At 45.6% G+C, this 19,219-nt stretch overlaps 1 protein-coding gene across 22 annotated transcripts; it reads right to left on the bottom strand.

Moving 5' to 3' along the window:
- Nucleotides 1–27: 27 nt before the first annotated feature.
- On the bottom strand, nucleotides 28–16,349 carry lrrfip2 (leucine rich repeat (in FLII) interacting protein 2). Of its 22 annotated transcripts, none has more exons than XM_023963476.2 (27): nucleotides 16,103–16,349; nucleotides 14,806–14,929; nucleotides 10,178–10,264; nucleotides 9,902–9,961; nucleotides 8,968–9,027; nucleotides 8,826–8,864; nucleotides 8,636–8,707; nucleotides 7,493–7,540; nucleotides 7,316–7,384; nucleotides 7,066–7,155; nucleotides 6,721–6,777; nucleotides 6,429–6,482; nucleotides 6,284–6,340; nucleotides 5,583–5,657; nucleotides 5,357–5,470; nucleotides 5,041–5,082; nucleotides 4,577–4,708; nucleotides 4,229–4,300; nucleotides 2,847–3,017; nucleotides 2,686–2,778; nucleotides 2,372–2,464; nucleotides 1,831–1,932; nucleotides 891–1,023; nucleotides 624–794; nucleotides 461–540; nucleotides 247–351; nucleotides 28–170 (listed from the first exon to the last, which is right to left on the bottom strand). In XM_023963476.2, exons 2-27 carry the CDS (start codon nucleotides 14,893–14,895, stop codon nucleotides 60–62), a joined length of 2,277 nt encoding a protein of 758 aa, XP_023819244.1. In that variant the 5' UTR covers nucleotides 14,896–14,929; nucleotides 16,103–16,349; the 3' UTR covers nucleotides 28–59. The 22 variants fall into 22 exon arrangements, 20 of the variants coding, with proteins under 20 accessions (XP_023819244.1, XP_078788225.1, XP_078788224.1 ...); XM_078932099.1 differs by having other exon boundaries at nucleotides 900–1,023; XM_078932098.1 differs by having other exon boundaries at nucleotides 16,034–16,155.
- Nucleotides 16,350–19,219: the final 2,870 nt, after the last annotated feature.

Raw genomic sequence — 19,219 nt, 5'->3', positions numbered from 1 at the left:
GACATCCCGGTGGAGGCAGAAGTGCGCAGTGGAGGGCTTCTGTGGTGATGGGCGTGGCCTCACTGCTGAGCCAGGAGGGCGTTTCTGTTGGCCTTCATCTTCTCCAGGCGCTTTACTAGGTGGCTGTTGGTCATCTCCATCTCCTCCAACTTATCCAGAGCTGTGCGCAGCTGCGGCGGGACAGCAGAGGCGTTACCCCTTCATCCTGATGAAGACTATGAAACACAGCCACGTGCGAGGCTTTACCTCTCTCTGAAGTTTCCGTTTCTCCGCCTTGAGTTCGTCTTCTACCTTCTCAGAGTTATCCGCTGCCACTTTGTACCGAGCCATCTGTGCTTCCAGTCTGGTGATCTGGAAAACAGACATGAGGGCGGAGCTCAGGCGGACATGAGGGCGGAGCTCAGGCGGACATGAGGGCGGAGCTTAGGCTGGACTGACAGAATAAACCACTGTGACTCACATTTAGCTCCATGGTGGTTATTTCTTGTTCGGCCTTAGAAAGCTTGAACTTGTATTCACTAATCTGTCTGTTGGCGTCTCCTGCAAACACAGACCACCTCCATGTAGAGCAGCTGCTGCTGGGTCATGTATTTTTGAGGGGCGGAGTCAAAAGGGGAACTTACTCTGCATCTCGATGAAGCTCAAGTCCGTACCGTTCTCCATCTTCTCCCCTTCGGTGAAAACGCCGTCCACCTTGGCGTGTTTCTGCCGCTCCTCCTCCAGCTGATGCTTCAGCTTCCGGATCTGAAACAGCAGCTCCTCTTTTTCCTCGGCCAGCTTCCGTAGCCTCACATCTGCAAACCAAAAGCTTTTAGGCCAGAAAAAACAACAACAACCCACAGCCTGTAGAAGGTGAAGCTTGTTTCTGGAACACAAAAGGCCCGACTGACCCAGCGGACCTTCCCCTGCAGACTCCAGAACCTGAGCCGCCTCCTGGGAGACCAGCGTGATCCCTGAGGACAGAGGCTCCTCCTCCACCTCTCCGTTTGGTATGCTGCCTGGAACCACCACCAGCCCGTGTTTCTGTGTGGGAAGAGCAAACCCCTGAGCGCCACACGGGCCATGTGGACGACGACGCTTCCTTCAGAGAGAGCGCCGCTTCAGCAAAAAAACATCACGGCCTTAGAACAAGTCATGGCTGATCCTGGACCTGAGGAGCCTCTAAACCCAGAAAGCACTTCAGATGAGAAATCCATCACTGTAACAAACTCCTAAACTCTTCCCAGAATGCCTTTCATCTGCATTCATGGGTCAGACGTGGTCATGTCTGGTTACAGAGGCGTTCGGACTCAAACCTGATCCGTCTGTCAACCTGCTGCAGGTCAACATGTCCTGGTTTTTAGCATCCGCTACTGAATATAAAGACGGTGTTCTTAAACATCCCATAATGCCTCAGTTACCGCAGGAACCATCTACCGGTAGTCTGTTTTAGGCTTTTGTTAGTCATTTTTATTGCCAAAACAGCTGTGACAGAAACGATGCAAAACGTTTAAATAAAGTTTTTGGGCTGAAACGCTGGCTCCACATTTTCTCTTTTTCCAGATGTTTCCACATGTCTGAGGATCCGCGGCTCATCCCTGTGTTTCCCTCCTGGGTGTTCAGTCATTTACATTCAGAGAAAACGTGGAGAGAATTGATCCCAGCAGCTGAACAACAACGATGTCTGGGGTCAAAGGTCATCAGCTTTCAGTTCAGTGTAAACTCAACTCTTCTGGTTTTAAATTTGCTCATGACTGCAGTTTGGACCCACAAACTCTTTAAACTGATTGTCGTTAGAGACACACACATTTTTCTTCTGGGTTCTGGTCTCGGTGGGAGCTGTGGACCTACCTCTCCCGCCTTGGACTTCGCCTTGATGTCGGCGAGCTCATCTCTGAGCTCGTCCCTCTCATTCCTAATGCAATCAAAGTACTCTTTCTGTCTCTCTAGGGCCTGGCCACACAGGAGAGAAGAGAGGAGAGAGGAGCAGCGCATGGACTTTGGAGACATGCAGCACCACACGTGGAGCTACTCCATGCTGCTGCATGCACAAACATGCAGGACGACGTGCTGCAACGTGAAGACGACGACGCAGAAAACAGTTTGCTTCTTAGTTCCACACTTTGTCAGCAGAAGCTAAATGGACATGTTGGAGTTAGTGGAAGGATGCCATCATCTGAACATGTAGGTGGTGGAACATGCTGGTCGTGCTGCCGCAGACCAAAGTCTTCTGGCTTTGTAAATGTGTAGAAACCTCCTGGAGGCTTCAGGGCCGCTCACTGCAGAGCACACACTCTTACAGACATGCAGAGGCCTGCAGGGTCCATTTGTGTGCTAACGCTCCAGGGTCTCCATGCAGACATGGCTGAAGCTCACACGTGGGACCTCCTACCGCGATCTTTTTGTCCTTCCAGTTTATAGTTTCCTGGAGATCAAACACCTCCCTGGTCAGAGCGTCTAACTTAGTCTGCATTCGCTGGCTCTCCTGGAGCAGAGGTCAGCGAGACGATGAGAGAAGAACCACGGGGGGAGCAGAAAGGAGAGGACAACCTTCAGACTGACACTAGCAAAGATCAGACAAGTTCAGAGGAACCAGCAGGACCTCCAGGGAAAGCTGACATGGGGGGCACCGGTGGATGCTTATGGAGTTCTGTGGAGACGCCATCCTAAGAGGCGTCTGCGGTGCAGCTGCAGGAGCGAGCGTACCTCTATGAGCTCGTCTCTCTGCCGGATCCCCTCTTTCAGTTCTTCTTGCTTGTGCTGCAGAACCGAGCAGGTGTGTTTCTGTCTTTCCAGCTCCTGAAACCCAAACAGAACCCGTCAGGGGTCCGTTCCCCACAGAGACGCTGCTTCCAGCTGCTCCTCACCTTCGTCTTCTCCTCCAGCTCCCTCTTCATCTCTGACATGGACTCCTCCATCTCCTCGATGACGTCCTTGAGCGTGTCCACTTGGTAAATGAGGTTGCCTTTGTCATTGTCCAGCTGTGCGTTGGAGACCATGGCTTTCTTGTACTTCTCCTCCACTTCTGTGAGGGACTCCTGGTGGGATTGGAGGAGAGGATCATGCAGCAGACATCCATCAGACAGTTCCATGAACACACATGCAGAACATTTCAGATACATTTTACACAGAACAACAGCAAAACACGTGTTAGAGAACGAAAAACAAGGTGTACTCTAGAATTCAGATGTCTCCTGGAAGCCTTTCTGTTTCTGACATGTTTGACGTCAGGAACAGGAGGTTCACAGCTGGAAAATGCTGCAGGACTAAAAGGAAGCAGAACCACAGACAGCAAACAGACGGCGAGGAGGTTAGTAACCGCTTCGATCGGCGTTATGGTGGGAGATGAGTCGTGTTTCCACGGCGACAGCAGAAGAGCTGAGAGATGAGGCGAGGTCTTCTGATGCTGTTGAGCAGCAGACGTCTGACATCTTCTCTGTTGTCATGCAGAGCTCAGAATGAAACACTCGCTCATGTTTAGACAGTCCCACGACTAACACTGGCTGCAAGGAAGGAACCAACTCAAGTCGTTTGTGTTCCGTTACCATGGAAACGACGGGCCTTCTTCCTTCAGTTTAGTTTTAGAAAAACTAACAGTAAATCTGCGTGTGCTCTCATTGGTTATGTGTCCAAATTCCTTCCCTACTCACTACAAAGTGCATTCACCATGTTCTAGTGCTGTCCGAATCTACAATTCCAAAATCCAGAGCCCAAGTTCAATTCTTCCCAGAAGTCAGTGTGCATCCATGCTCACTAGATCGGATAATATAACCACAATGCATTGCATCAAATGATTTTAGACAAACAAAAATGTATTTTTTTAACAAACCATTACTGTTTTTATCTTCAGAAGACAGTGGACTCATGAATAATAGTCACAAAACACTCGTATTAATTATATTTTAACTTTGTGAAATCGATGACGTCATAGCCGCCGTTTAAAGATAAAGTAGTGAGCGTGGAGTCTGAATAGCTTTTCAGATCCAGGGCACGACATAGTATCACTGTCTAGTTTTGAAGGTGTTAGGGCGGGGATTCAGACACAGACATTTGGTCCTTCAGCTGGAGCTTGTTGCTCATTCTTTTAAAAAAGCTCCTCTTTCAGATGAAAACAGGAAGATCATGCAGAGAAGAGTCATCACAAAGAGCTGTGCAGTCAGAAGCTACAGGAACAAAGGTGTGTTAGGAGGGCAGACTGATCCCAAGGGAGGGGGGAAGGAAGGCATGCTGAGAGCTCAAGCCCCTCTACCTTCAGCTCTTTAAGCCCTTGCATGTACCGCCCCTCTACATCCTGAATCTGGTCCTTTAGTTCATAGATATCCTGTAGAGCAGAAGGAGGGGAATGGTTGGGGTAAACTGGGGCATCAGAGAGGGGGGGGGGAGTGCGGCCATCTCAGAGTGCAGCTGACGGGACATCAGCAGATATGAGAGATAGGTTCAAAGGACACATTCAGAGATAACAAGCTGGCAGAGCAGCAGGGGGGCACAGAGGCGGAGCTTCAGAGGCTTATCCAGAAGATGTGCTGACAGATGCATGAACTTCACGGTGATCCTTCCTGCATATGATGAACGTAAAGGAGCGATGCAGATCCCTCACCCTCAGCTCGCTCAGACTGGTGTCGGGGTCGTACGTGCTGCCGGCGTCGGCGCTCCCTCTTCTGGACGAGGTCCCGCCCAGTGAGGCCAGGGTGGCTGGAGACAGGCCTGGGGTGGTGCAGCGAGACGACGGCTGGGGACGCCAAAACAAAAGCACAGATGAAACCCAACTCCATCGGATCACCCGACTCCAGCGCCGGACCCTCCACGCCTCCTCCGGCAGGTGTTCCAGAAGGAGGCCCTCTCGCTTCCCTGCAGCTTTACAAACTCACCAAACCAGCTCATCATCCTGCAGGTCTCACAGCTGAGGCCTGTTTGTTTACATTTCAATACAGGTGTTTAGCTGTGCTGCCATGGCAACAGCTTCCGTCGTCAGCACTGATCTTTGTTGTTTGTGTGGCTACAGAGCTGAATGTCATTGCGTAACATTATTACTTGACTGTCACACGCTGATGTTTCACTTACCCGGCTGAAGTCGGAGAATTGTTTGTCGCATTTTTCATCCAGCTGCAAAAAAAAAAAGACGACAAGTTGAGAATGATTCAGAGAAGATGGACTTAAACCATGCTGGGATCTTCAGACCTTCTAGAGTCACAGAAAGTGCTGCATGTCCACAACAGAACCAACATCTAAACAAGCAAAGTTAGATCTGTCTCTGCTGCAGATAATCCTTGATCCTCCTACAAAGTTCACCTCAAACTCTGGGATGTTTTCCCACACATGCTTCGTTTCAGGCGGTTACGTTTGCTGCACGGCATTTCCATGCCTTTCCTGCACTTACAGCGTCCAAATCTGGAATGCTCAAATCGTCAAGGTCAGACACGATGCTGCCTCTTCGGTTGGAGCGGCTGAAATAATCCGCCGCGGATTCGCTAATGTCCGAGAAGTCAGACGACTGATTGGGATGGAGATGGGAAGAAAACAAAAAGCAGAAGAAAAATAAAAGAGCCAGAAAGGACATTTGGAAACCAGTGAGCGTCTGTGACATGACAGTCGCCGCGGCTCACCGCACTGTCCCTCCGTCCCCTGCTGAAGCGCTCCTGGGACACGCTGCTGACGGTGTCCTCTTCGGATGAGGAGTGCTGAGGAGACGCAGACACGTCAGCATAAGGGACTGCCTTCATGCACAGAGGGACATGCCCACGTCTCACACGGCTCCACTGAATCCGTGAGCCATCCACATCCAAGGCTGTGGTTTCATGCAGTTACAGTCCCACTGCAGCCGGGTTTGGGTCAGGACCGCATGAACAGGAATAATAATTGACCCTCAGGTGCAAACCACTTTTTAACAAGACAATTATTTATGTGAAAGTGGAAAACAGTCCAGAAGATCCAGCTACTCTCCGTCAGGAGACGATCTTTGACTCTGATCATCTCCTCTAAAGGTTCTTCCATCTAATGTTATGTTGCAGAGTTCCATCTTAAACCATAAGACGGGTTTAATGCCAACAGACAGGGCAGACCCGTCTGAATCGCACGGTTTGTGGATCATTGGTCTTTAAATATCGTCTTAAGATCTTTTTAGGACAAACACATTTTTTGTGGCCTGAACACTGAAACTTTTATTCCAAAGGAATAAAAGCCAGAAACTTAAAGACAGAGCTGCACATTTCCACATTTCATCACTGTTCCTACAGCTGGAGGTCTCCGGATCAAAGCGTGGTTAGCGGCGGCTGTGTGGTCATGCAGGACGTGTTCAGGTGCTCACCACGGGGCTGCTGCGCGTGGAGCTGGCTCCAGAGGAGTACCAGCTGTATTCAGAGGGCTGTGGATGGAAGCAGGAAGTGAGGTCACGAGCACAGCGGTTAGCTGACGAAGTGAAACCGCCTTTGGCAGGCGTTCAGGTGACTTACAGCTCTTGAACTGTAACTTGAGCCGTAAAGACCCGTGTCGTCATAAATCGATGCCTGAAGGCAAAAGTGGGAAATGATCAAAGACTCGATGAAAGGAAGCGGCGAGCAGAAATCTGTAATGCAGTCGTTCAAGTACGATGACTTTCCCTTTTGTGGTCTCAGATTACAACAAAAACCCCAGATTATCTCTGCCCTTAGCACGCTTGCACTGAGCGAGAGCTAAACATGAAGTGACCACGTGCCTCTAGTACATACAAGCAGAGTGACTCTGGTTACCGGGAACCAAACTGACCATGCTGTAGCTGCGAGACAGCCCTGTGCCAGAGGTGGAGGAGGAGGCGGAGGCGGCCTGTTGGAGAGGAAGGCGGCACGGAAATATCACTTAGAGGATGGAAGGATGCTGTGGTTGGAATGTGAGGTACAGAAAAGCAGGAATGTTCTGCTGACAGGAGCAATCCTTCACTCCAGATAAAATGATCCCGTTCAGAGTAAAAAGTACATTTCAGATCGTCCTTTCTACAACACAAGCATGCAGAAATGTTTCCCTTCATGAGTTCATGTTACAACAGTCATCTGAAGACATCAACTCCAAGTCAAGCACAGCACGGCGGCAGCATCTGACAGCACAAAGACCAACCCGAGGCTGATAGGAGGAAGTGGAAGGAAGGGGAGGAGCTTTGGTCTTGGGAAGGCTGGTGTAGTTCCTTTGATCGTGGTACAGTCCAGTCTAGAAAAGCAGTGAGACGGTAAGACTTCCAACAAGCAGCCGGACGGTAAACGTGCCACAGCACAAGGTTTAACGAAGTATCACAGCAAACTACTGTCAGTCTGAACGTCTCCATGCTTCAGTCACAGCCGACAGACAACACGCCAAAGAGTTCACTGACCAGCAGGTCTTTTCTGGAGGAGCTGGACGAAGCCTTTTTATGGCCATGCAGGTCATTGTATACAGAACTCTGCAGAGCCCCACAGAATGTGTTTAAGACAAAATTTAGAGATGAAAAAACAGTGAGAGAAGAGCAAACAAAGAGAAGTAAAGACAGAAATGATCATCAGTTACATACAGTGGAGCGGACACTCTTGAGGAGGGAGCTAGTGGAGTGGCCGTGAGACTGAAGACAGACCAGCAGTCAGAAAAAAACATGAAACATATTTCCAAAAAAGATTGCAGGTATACTGATGCACGCACTTCCTACAGATCAAAGCCACAGCGACAATTTCTCTTCTGCAAAGCTCACTTTGCTTTTTGACAAATCATGCATGAACAACAGTTAATCCAAATGAACGCTACACAGTTAATCGTGCAGTAATCACTGATATATCTGCATGGATTAGAGGAAAAACTGAGACAGCAGCCTCTGTTTTTGTGAGATATGTTGACTTTTCAGAACAGCAAACACAGGTTTCACAGAAACATGTGGTGGAACCAGAAAGTGAACGATCCCCGGACAGAAACATCCACTGAAGCCACTTCAGCTTCATCTGCAGGTTATAGTCAGATTTATTTCAGTTTCTATTCAGTTCCCATCTGCAGGTTGGATTGAATGAGCTGTACAGTTGCCCAGCAGTGAATCCTTCACACATGCAGGCTGAGGCCATCACAGTATGAAACCTTTCCAAATACTGAAGGAAGACTGTCGGGCTGCCAATCAGCTTAGGCTTTTGCTCAAACGTCAGTTTTTCCATGAAGCCAGGTTAATACGCAGCATTTGGGACCAACTCTAAACATGTGAACCGCTTGTTCTGACGTGCAGCGGTTGTGGACTGGTGCACAAACATCAGCAGTGAAAGTGCAGAAGGGAGGAATATAATGACATACCCAGCCTTCAAGGCACAGAGCCAAAACCAAAGCAAAGCTGAAGGGAGGGCTTGAACTCAGGTGTTTTCAAATGTGCAAAAAGGAAAAACTCAAGGAGGTAAAACCACAAAATGTCTCTGCGGCTTGACGACTTATATTTAGTTCATGAAAGCTGGAGCTTCCCAACGAGGGTTTAACCCCACACTTTTGTGTTGTTGCCACTTAAAAATTCCAAAATGTGAGCAGTGGTGTCAGCAGTCAGTACATGATGATGTACAGGACTGTTTTCAAATAAACATTTGTATTTTCCTAATGTCAACGTAATTCATGTGAAATAAACGTTAGCTGCAGATCTTTGATGAGCACAGAAGAAGCCACAGCGTCATCACACAACATGCACACAACGCACCAACATGTCCTTTCTACGAGAACTGGACCGACTCTTGTTCGACCCCAAGTCGCGCATGGCTGATGATGTAGACTTCAGTTTGAAAAAGAAAACCGTTAGAAGTTCTGGTTAGAACGGAACCCCGTTAGGATTATTCACAGAAGACGTTTGCCAAAAACCAGAAAGCTTCGACGGATCAGCCTGTACACACCCTGTAGCTGCGAACGGAGCTGACGTCATCGTCCAGCTCCTGTTTGAGTGGAAACATGGAGGAACAGCAGAGACGGACACAGAGGGGAAGACATGAAGCTCAGGAAGAGGAAACAGATGAAATGAGAGCTGCAGATACAGACCCGGTGATGACGGCTGCTGGATCTATTACTACTAGAAGCTCTGGCCTTTTCCGTCTCAGCCTGGAATCGGGACAAAGAGTCAGCAGGGGGGGTTTCAGTGAGGACCAGCAGAGAACAGGCAGGTCCAAGAAAAACGGCAGAAAATCCACGCTAAACAGCTTCTGCGTGATCGTCAGCAACACGCGTCTTCTGGAAGCTCTAGCAGCAAATCAAACCACTCCGGGACTCCAGGCTGTTAGTTTCCATGCAGGGGATCTTTTTCATCAAATCTGATTATTATCGGATATACTAAAGTGACTGTGTAAACAGCACAATCTGATCATCTTTATCAGATTGTGTCAGTTATCTGATTACAGAAATACCTGATTCACACACATGGGTTCTATTCTCAGAAAACACTGAGGCCAAATGGAGGTTAGAAAATCCTTATTTTATCTTCAATGAAGAAGTTAGAGTCTGCCAGTTCTAAATCCGTAGACAAAAAGATGACCGGATGTACAAAGAAGACGTTATTCATGTAATCTGCATTTCCAGAAGAAAATGCAGCTCCTTCCAGGTTTAATTTTGTTTTTCCGTTTCTGAAAGTTTTCATCCTAAAAGCTAAAAAACAGAGAAATTGTTCCAAAATGTCCTGAATGCATCGACGAGCATGTTAGGATGGAGCGCTTTAGCATGACACACAGACAGATGAGTGAGTTAGCCGTTCAACACACCGCCCTGTGAGCAGAATCACAAAAACCACACTGGAAGCGGCGAGCCGCTCTACAGAAACACAGAGCTGGAGAACTGCGTCTCCAAAGCAAATACACTGCATACTTTCACAGTGAGGTACTAAGCGAGTCAAGTGCAGCTTCATGGACAGGGTTCACTCAGGCTAAATCCACAACAGGCTGTTAGTGAAAAAGGAAGCGACACCATTTCTTTGCTCTCCTACCATCCATTGATGAATCTGACCCCATTTTCTATTGCTACTGCTGGACGAGTGGTAGGAAAGCTAGACAGAGAGGAAAAGCCAGGAAAACATCATGGGATTTATCTCAAACAGAACATTGAGCTTCCTCTGTGGACACGCAGCACTCTCATTTCATTCTACAAGAAAAACACTTTCAGGGAATCCATTCTGCACTGGAGGAGCCGCAGCAGAACAGAACTTCATGGTTTTTGGCTCTTTCCTGGCTCGCTCTTCATCAGTACATCAGGTGTTTGATACCTCTTTCTGCTGTCGCTCCAGTTCCCTCATCCGAATATCTCTGGCCTCCGCTCGCGCCGCCCTCTTCGCAGCCAGCCTCGCCTCCGCCTGTAAATGACAACACAAACACACCTTTCAGGTATGAATGGAATTAGACGTCACACCCAGACTAAAGATAAAGATGAAAGGAGAGAGTGTCCAGCAAACGGATCTGATTCAAACCCCACATTTAGCGGTATAGATCGTTTTCTACAGTCATGACCGTGGTCACTGTACAGTGGCTCTTTATGACCGGTTCCAGCTGTGAGACAGAACCATTTGGGTCTGATTGTCTCTTTTCAAGCAACATGTGTGAACCATCAACTGAAGGAGGGCTGATTTAAAGCCCCCATAAGCGAGATGCCAGCAGGATATAAACACAACGTGTTTCTGCTCAGCCTGTAAACAAAGAGTCACTTAGCCGATCCTCACACAACCACGTCTTTGTGACTAAACGCCCCAATCCACCCAGGAGGAGAAATCTGGAACTATTTAAAAAAAATCTATCCAACTGAGTCCAGGATATGAGGCGCAGTAGTTTGACAGAATACCTCAGATAATTGAACCCCCACACAATCCAGACAGACAGGTCTAAACATGTGACTGTGTGAGCTTCAGGACATGAAGCTGATGAAGAGCACACTAGTTCAATCCAACGAGAGTCACTGATACTGGGGGGGGTTCCAGTAAGTTCTTATCAGTTCTGCCAGAGCAGGAAACCAGCCGCTAAAGTTATTCCTGCTTCAGGACAGCAGTCAACAAGAACAGAGAGGTTGACTTTCATAGTGACAGAGTTACAGGCCATGAAACCATCAAGTGCTGCAGCTTAAATGGTCTTAATCAGCAGAAGACAGCAGGTCCAGAGGAGCTGTGAGGAACTGAGTTTGTCCTGAAGAGTCCATGCTTTGGTTAGCAAAGTGTCAATGTTAGTGCTTAAAATACATCGTCTCAAAAAACCTGTCTGGACTCAAAGAAAATAAACCGGGGAAATGTCTCCTTGCAGAGACGTTACTGAGGAGTTTCCTGCAGAACATCCTGAAAATAAAAATGATATAAAAGGATAGAAGAGTTTAAGTTAAACATTTACAGCTTATTAACCTGATAAACTTTAGAGAACCACCTTCAAAAGTCTAAATAATGCATCAGTCAGTGAGAGTTTACTGTGTTGTACTGTTCACATCTCATAACCCATCAGGATGACCTGAAATCCTCCCTGAAGCCACCAGTTAAGGTGGACTGTACAGATGCAGATAGATGATCAATAATAGATCAATAAGGCTGGGCTTTCATTTGGATATGTTTTAAGCACAGAATAAATGAACTTGATATCATACGAGTAACTTTTATTTGATACCAAATATTGGTGATTCAGTCAGGGGGTCTGGTTAAAGCAGCATAACTGATTCATGTCCGACAGCAGAGAGATTCACGTCTGCCAAATTATTTAAAACAGGTTGAACTTTAGTCAAACTAATTGGTTCAAGAGAAAAGTCTGTGAAAAGAGTTCAACTCTAAAAAACCAAAGCAAAGTTTCTGAGATAATCTGTTATATAATGTGGTTCAAAAACATATCTAGAAATCAGTAAACGGCATAGTTCAGCAGGTATACGGCCTTCAGGTTACTAAGATCATAAACGTTGGAACGAACCCAAGCCCTGGTAGGCAATCATTACTTTTACAGAGACATAAGCCAACCAAACCAAACCAGGCCCAAACCCTGTAATCCTTGTAGTTTTTGGCCTGATGGTTACGAACAGCAGCAACGACCGCTGATTACACGGCTGAAACGCCGCTCAGTCCCGGCCCGTCGGGGGACCCGGTTGGGTCACCTGCAGGATCAGTCAAAAGGAAACAGTTTAGCGTGCACGTGGGGGAGCGGGCTGCGTGCTCTGCACCTGTCCAGAGTATGACCCGCCTGCGCAGCAGCGCAGCTGAGCTCTCTCTCTCTGACCTATCTATAGATTTCCCTTCTCTACCAGCCTCCTCACCGCCGGCCGGAGAAGGTAACCTGAGCTGCAAGTCCAGGCCTGGACACACCTCCCTCTGGGGGAGGAGAGTTCAGCAATCAAAGGTTTTATTTAGGTCTATTGCTCAAAACCCACTGCAATTGTTTGAAAAAAACAACGGTTTTCACAAATAGTTGAGAAAAAGAAACAATCAAGTTATTAATCTGCCAGATTTCACTTTGAAAGAATAAAAAAGGACCAAATTAAATAGAAGTATGCTAAATAATTCTGACAAATGATGAATAAATGATTAATCCTTTCTCCCGTGAAGATTTTGGTTTCTTTTTGATGATATTATTAGTTGTGTCGATGAAATGCTTGATTTTACAGTCAAGCTCCGCCCCTTTGAAGACAGCGTGAGAGCTGGAGCAGCGCGTGAACGCACACAGCCGAGCGGCGTTCAGAAACACCATCAGCGGTGGCTGAGGAGAACAAAAACAGGTTCATGCCTCAGCTGAATTTATGATAACAGACACGAGCGTCCGTCACGCCGTTTACATGTTAAGGTGGAATCTTTAAGGTCAAGACCTTCAGGGATCTAAGCAGTTTTCAAAATGAAGACATGAACGTTGGAGCTCAAGAACTAAAACTGACCAGAAGACAGTTTTGTAACAATTAGTTCTTTCTAAACTGTCTTTAAGGAAGAAGACTGAGTCCAGTCGTCATGACCGACCCTCAGGACGAGGATGGAGGAATAAAACCTGCCCAGACTTTTGGAAATCATGGGTCTCTGGATGAACACATATGGTGTGAACTCAAAGACACTCATAAATCCCAAAACAGTTTCAGTAAAGGTTGTGTTTGTCTGACTACTGAAGTTCTGAGCTTTTCCATTTAATATACGCGGCTGGGATAGGCTCCAGCGACCCTGGAAGGGATTAGGTGGGTTCGGAAGATGGAGGAGATGGAGTCTGTGCTGGACTAAAAAATAGAACAGATTTTCATATTCTCTATCCAAATTTGTCACGGTAAAAACCTTTCCACTGCTGGTCACATGACTGTGTGAGGTGTTGGGATGTGAAGAACACGCCTTGATCATATCTACGGCGGATTTCATTTACCTTGTTCTATAGAAACAGATATGTGCTACTATCTTATGTAAATAACCAACCACTATGTTTTTGGTTCATAAAAAAGATAATAGATAGGTTTGTGAGCGTGCTCAGCAGGCCGTTTTCAAATGTCACTTAAAAACAAGATAAAAAGAAAACCTTTTATGGAAGGAAAGTAACAGTTTTTATCTTTGGACATGGACGTGGCTACTGTTAAAACTAAAACCTCCAAACACGGAGTCAGGCTGAAACTCCCATTTGGTCTCAGATGTTGGAGCCAAGCACCTTTTTCTCCTTACTTCAAACCACGAAACAAACGCTCAAGTGTGACCAAGATGCATCTGGGCTGGAAGGGTATGCAGGTTACACTGACCCCCCCCCAAACTCCCTGTTAATCTAATCTTTGCTCCACAAAGAGATTCAGCTTTAGGAGCTGCCTGTGAGGGTCAGATGACTCATGTTTCTATGATCAGCCTGCATGACTATAAAGAGAGCAAACGGAGCCGTTCATGTTCTGCTGAAGAATGAGGCGCTCTGTGCAGCTTTCCAACACAATCCCATGTTCTCTGAAAGGAACAGATTGGATTCTTATCAGGCAATCGCTGCTTTTAAATGCAAAAACCAAACCACTGTACAAAGTTCAGGCCTGGAGAAAAGAACTCAGGTTTTTCTGTTTCAGTTGCCCCGCTCTGGAAAACCCAAAGGAATGGAAGACCTGCAGAAAGGCAAAATGGAATCATCTGAGGGCATGTCCTCACAAGCCAGCCAGCCTCCGTCTTCAGCCTGTCTTCTCTCCTTCCCGAACAAAAACATTTCAACCTCTGCAGTCCAAACCAGCCGTCTCCGATGGCTTTGGTCACAACAAAAGCTAACTGGTAAAACCTGTGTTCCCACACGTGAAAGAGCGCGTCACACTGCAGCTTTGACCACATCCACACGGTTCTGCATGCTTCCACGTCTGCGCTGCAGCAACACGCCGACATTGGGGACACGCCACACAGAGAGGGAAAAATGCTGCACTATTAGGTCTAATCAATCATTACTCAAACAGCCAATACATACATAAAAAAGCATCATGTCAAATTTTGTTATCACAGCAACAACTGGCTTCCACAGTGAACTTATCTGAGGCTAATAAAGAAACAGGAAAACATGGACCTTTTCTGGGGCATTTAGCTGGTTTGTGTTTTACCTCCATGTAAAACTGAGCTGAAGAAGCAAAATAATTATGTTTTAATGTTTTAAAAAACATAGAAAAGCTTATAACTGAAGGTGTCAGGAGTTTTCATGATACCTTGAGCTGTAATTGTTTCTATTCTCCACAGAAAAGTCCCAAATATCTATATAGTGATTGTAAAATGCAGAATTTGCTAAACATAAAAACGCAAATGTGCTTCCACGATCAGTCTCTGAAAGCCTCTCACAGCCGTCATGATAGGGTTAAAGAAGAACATTTAAGCTGCAGAAATCCCATTAGTATTGATTCAACAAAGCAAAAATGCCAGCAGACCTATTGCAGGTTTGACGCTTTAAATGGGACTGAATAACTCACCTCTCGAGCGATACTACTCAGAGCTTCTTCCTCTGCTGAGAAGCGGTCTTTCAGAGGGGCGCGTTTCCTCCCAGGGCCTTGTGTCCCCATGATGTTCCTCAAGCTTCAACAAATATGTGTAAGGCTGGAAAAGAGACCAGGCTGTGTGTCATTATCCTATACTGAATATACTTCACGATGAATGCAGACAGGGAATTAAAAACTCATTCAACAGGTTGGATAGGATGCCTAAACATTAGAGTATGCTTTACGCACAGGCGAGGGAACCATAGAAAGATGTGCTTTTGCTTTAAACACCTCATTTAATATCATTTTGATCCCCATTTTCCCATGAGTCAGCAAAGAAAGCAACCGGTGAGCTGACACGGCGTCATTCCCTGCAGGAACATGACGGTCCCTGGAGTGTGGAGCCCATCGGAGTCTGATAAGCAGCTGTGGCTGACATGAAGCAGCCTTGGAGGAACACCAGGAGCTGCTGAAGCTCAGAACATCAAACTAAAGCTGGGCTTTGTTCATTAAGACCCGTCACGCCTGAAATGATCAGCAGGTATTTCAGCAGAGCTCGTGATGAAATGTGTTTTAGACGACTTCAAATAAACAGCTGAAGACATCATGGGGGGGGGGGGGGGGGGGGGGTAGAGTCACCCGGATGAGTCAAAAATCTGAGCTTTAATACATCATGCAGATGTGTGATGTAAACCCTGTGAAAATGGTTTCAAGTGAGCGATCCAAACCTAAGAAAAGCAGAATTTCTGTCCCAACTGTTGAACCAAACTAGTGGGTCTATGGAAGCGACACACACAGCGGGGAGGCGCACACCTCCTCACACACTCCAACAAAGCTGCCTCTATACCCTCATGTTTAAATCACAAGGACAATACTGAATTAAAAAAACTGTACTTCCATCTACGTCACAGAGTAAAAAAAACCCCGCACCGTGGCTTGTGTTTTCTGGCTACATTTAGCTGCCTTCACAGTTACTGTGAAGAGCCAGCTACTTGCTAAGCTAACTCGCTAGCTAGCACTTCTTATTATGGAATTCCGATTCAAAAGTTTATCCGTTTAACGTACCGGGACTAAATTCTACCGCGTTCTAGTATAGAAACTGTGTCTAGACGTTCCCTGCGGTCATGAATGTCACCGACACTGACCGATAGCTTTAACCGTAAAGCCTAGTTTGACCGTTCATGTCTGCTGTGTGTGAGCTAGCATAGCTAGCCAGGCTAACCTCCACTCTCCTGACAGACAAGGCAACTGGGACTGAGCCCGCCGTCCAGTTTTCCACCCCAAACGTTACCTTTACGTTAAAGATGACCGGTACAGCCCAACTGTCGTCCACCGGTGGTTCAGAGGAAACCCATTTGCCGAGTCTTCGTGCGCTAGCGGTATTTTTCGTCCACATTGACAGCTGTCATCAGTCCGCCTTTCTTTCCAGCGCTCGCGGCTGCCCTCCTTACCCACTCCACACGCTCCTTCGGTCGGGAAGTCCCGGATGTTGGAAAAAAAATTAGGGTGTGTTGCTGTGTTCACGGACCATCCGGAATTTCGATGCACAGTCCTTTGATCAATTTAATGAGAAAACGAACCAGAGCAGCAACTTTTCTCTGTACTTTTTAGGGAAAAGTCGATTTTAAAACCATAATCTTTTTAACAGAACTTTTGATGCTAATGTGTTTTATCATCGGCGTTTTACTTATTAAAGAAATGACATTTTAATGAAGTATACGGGTCTACAAATACCCAACATCACAAACAACTACCCAATACATTTTTCTTAAGGATTATAACTAATTATATTATAATTTCTATTTTCTGCGTTTCCAGAATTCACTGTGGACAAACATTTTCTAATGTAACTGCCTTTCTGACATTGTTTATAAATGGCTTTGTTGTTATAAATGTGGTGTAATAATTTTAGCCTTTGTTTGGCTGATTTTATTTTTTTTCTTTTCAATTTCATAAAACAAGAAAAACAAAATAATTTTCACAAGACCTTCAAAAAGAGAAAGGAAAATGAACAGAAAGAACAAAACTTTTTTTTTGCCCCTTTTTTTATTCTTTGGACAAAGCAAACACATTTGAAAGTTGACAGTATTTTTGAAGCATGCTCTTTTAACAAGTTATTTAAAGGTGATTTGTGATTTGGTTTCTTTAACCGATTCCTCTCCACTGTTTCATATCATGTCTCCTTAAATTGAAACACTTCGTTCTTGTGATTTTGTGGTGCGGCAGACAATTGCTTCATTCATGAATTCTTAAATACTTTGATCAACTAAACCTTTAAATTTCAGTCATTTTCAATTTACTGGAAACAAAAATACAGCAAAGTCCAATTCCTGATTCATGTGTTTACGTACGTTCTGATGTGTTAAATTCTAACATATAAGATGGATCATTCTGTAAAAAACCAAACGTATCAACCTCGCGCTGAGGCAGGCTCCAGGAAAATATTAAAAGGTGAGAAACTCAGATGTGAGTCTGCAGGACTTAACTATAGGATTTAAACGTTTTCTAAATGCAATCCTATGGTTCCTTTTATGTTATGTAGTATGTCTCATATAAGTATTTCTGAATAAATACAGCTATTTATTCAGAATGGTAAACTTAATGAAAAGTATGTATAAACAATGTAACATGGGTTCTCTGTTAATATATATACAAATGACATTTTTCTAACCTCTGGACCAATTTTTGTTTGTTTTCATGATTCCATCCCTGCAGTTTTTTTCTTCAGGGGGATTTCTGAACATGAATTTACTCAAAGATTTCAAAAAAGAGCATTTTTGCAGTGAAACTGTCCTTTGAAGGCTTTTGTAGTCTGCTCGCCTTTAGGAAAATACACTAACTGCTTTTGTAAAAAAAATACTCATAAAGTATTTTAATTCAATCACACCCTTTTGTCATTTTTAAAATCTTTGAAAAAGGGATTGTGTCTCAGTTTTAGGATTAGACTCTTACTTTAGAGCCTTCAAATGAAGAGAAAACCTTCCCAGCATCTGTTGGGTCAATCATGGAAGCTTCTTCCAGATCAACTTTACACCAAATGTCAGTTTTTTAAACCCTAGAACACAAAAAACACACAAAAACACACAAAGGCTCCACTGCCATCCTTTCTGTGTCCACAGGGGGGCAGTAGTGGATAACCTGTTCTTGCTGAGTGCAAACCACAGATGGTTTAAGGGCAAATTTACTTACATATGTAGTTTCATCTTTCATTTATTTTTAAAAGACAAACAACAAACTTTATTAATATGAAAAATTCAGAAGTCTATAACGAAACAAGAAGTGAAACATACTTTTAGGCACATGAAGCAGCCGGTAAAGATCACCAGTGAGTTTAAAAAAGACATTTTAATGGCAACATTTTACTACACGTGAGAACTGAAAGGGGAATTCTCTGATTAGTAAAAGCCTGTTGACTGTTACAGCCTCTTTCCTCTGCTTTAGAAAGCTGCATTTAATAACTGTTTTGTCTCCGATCACCCTCTCTGCCTCTTTGTTTGCTGCCGTGCAGACAAGGTTTACAGGAGTCTTAACCCAAAGACACCATCAGTCCTGCTGTCTCCCCCTCGCTCCTCCTTATCCTCTTTGTCTCCTCCTTATCACGGTTTTCAATGCAGTCGTCATTTTTTAGCCAAGGCTGGTCAAATCTAGGGGTCCTCATGAGAAAAGGATCAATGTTGATTGATGCACAACTTAAGAATAATTAAAATCAATCTCTGTTTTTGTAAAGGATGACAGACCAGAGTCTAAATGATAAAAACTGAATTTCAGGATTGCGTGATACAGTACCAACAGTCATGTGACCTGGGCTTTGGAAATCCTTTATCTAAAGTAAATATGGCGTGCATATTGTTGGACACACCGGAGGTGCAAGCGATGAAAAAGAGAAGAAAAGAGGCCCTTCAGGCAGCCAGACAGTGTTTAGGAGTGTTTGTCTACATTTATGGCCCCTTCAACCCTCAAACACTTGGCTTGTTTTCCTGGGATAGACGGGCGTGTACTCAGCTGCACCCAGTCCTTCAGTCACGCTGCCTTCCTGAGCGTCCTTTTGTCTTCCTCTCTGCTCCGCTCTCACCTGGTAAACAGCCCGATGCAGCAAATGTTCTGCATCTCTGGACAAATTTGTGTAATTCTGGACGACAGGAATTTCTTGTCAGAGATTGGCCAACGGAGAAGCCTCCCAGTGGGCTAACTGGACGGAATGAATTGCTAACTGGTCTGTCTTTAAGCCTAACTGTCCACCGAAAGGGGGTAGAAACCACAAAGCCCCAGCTTGTAATTACCCCATGGAGCTTCTCCACATCTCTCTGCAGCCCTTTGAAGATGCCCCATGGTGAACTGGGGGCAATCACATGACTCACTGGTTCCTGCACCGGCTTCTTCCAAGAACACAGGTCAAGGAGTGGACACA

Source organism: Oryzias latipes, chromosome 15 (genome assembly GCF_053564925.1).
Source record: "Oryzias latipes strain Hd-rR chromosome 15, Olatipes_Hd-rR_3.1".
Taxonomy (NCBI): Eukaryota; Metazoa; Chordata; class Actinopteri; order Beloniformes; family Adrianichthyidae; genus Oryzias; species Oryzias latipes.
The sequence above is the reverse complement of the archived record's forward strand: the minus strand, read 5'-3'. Positions and strand labels throughout refer to the sequence as shown.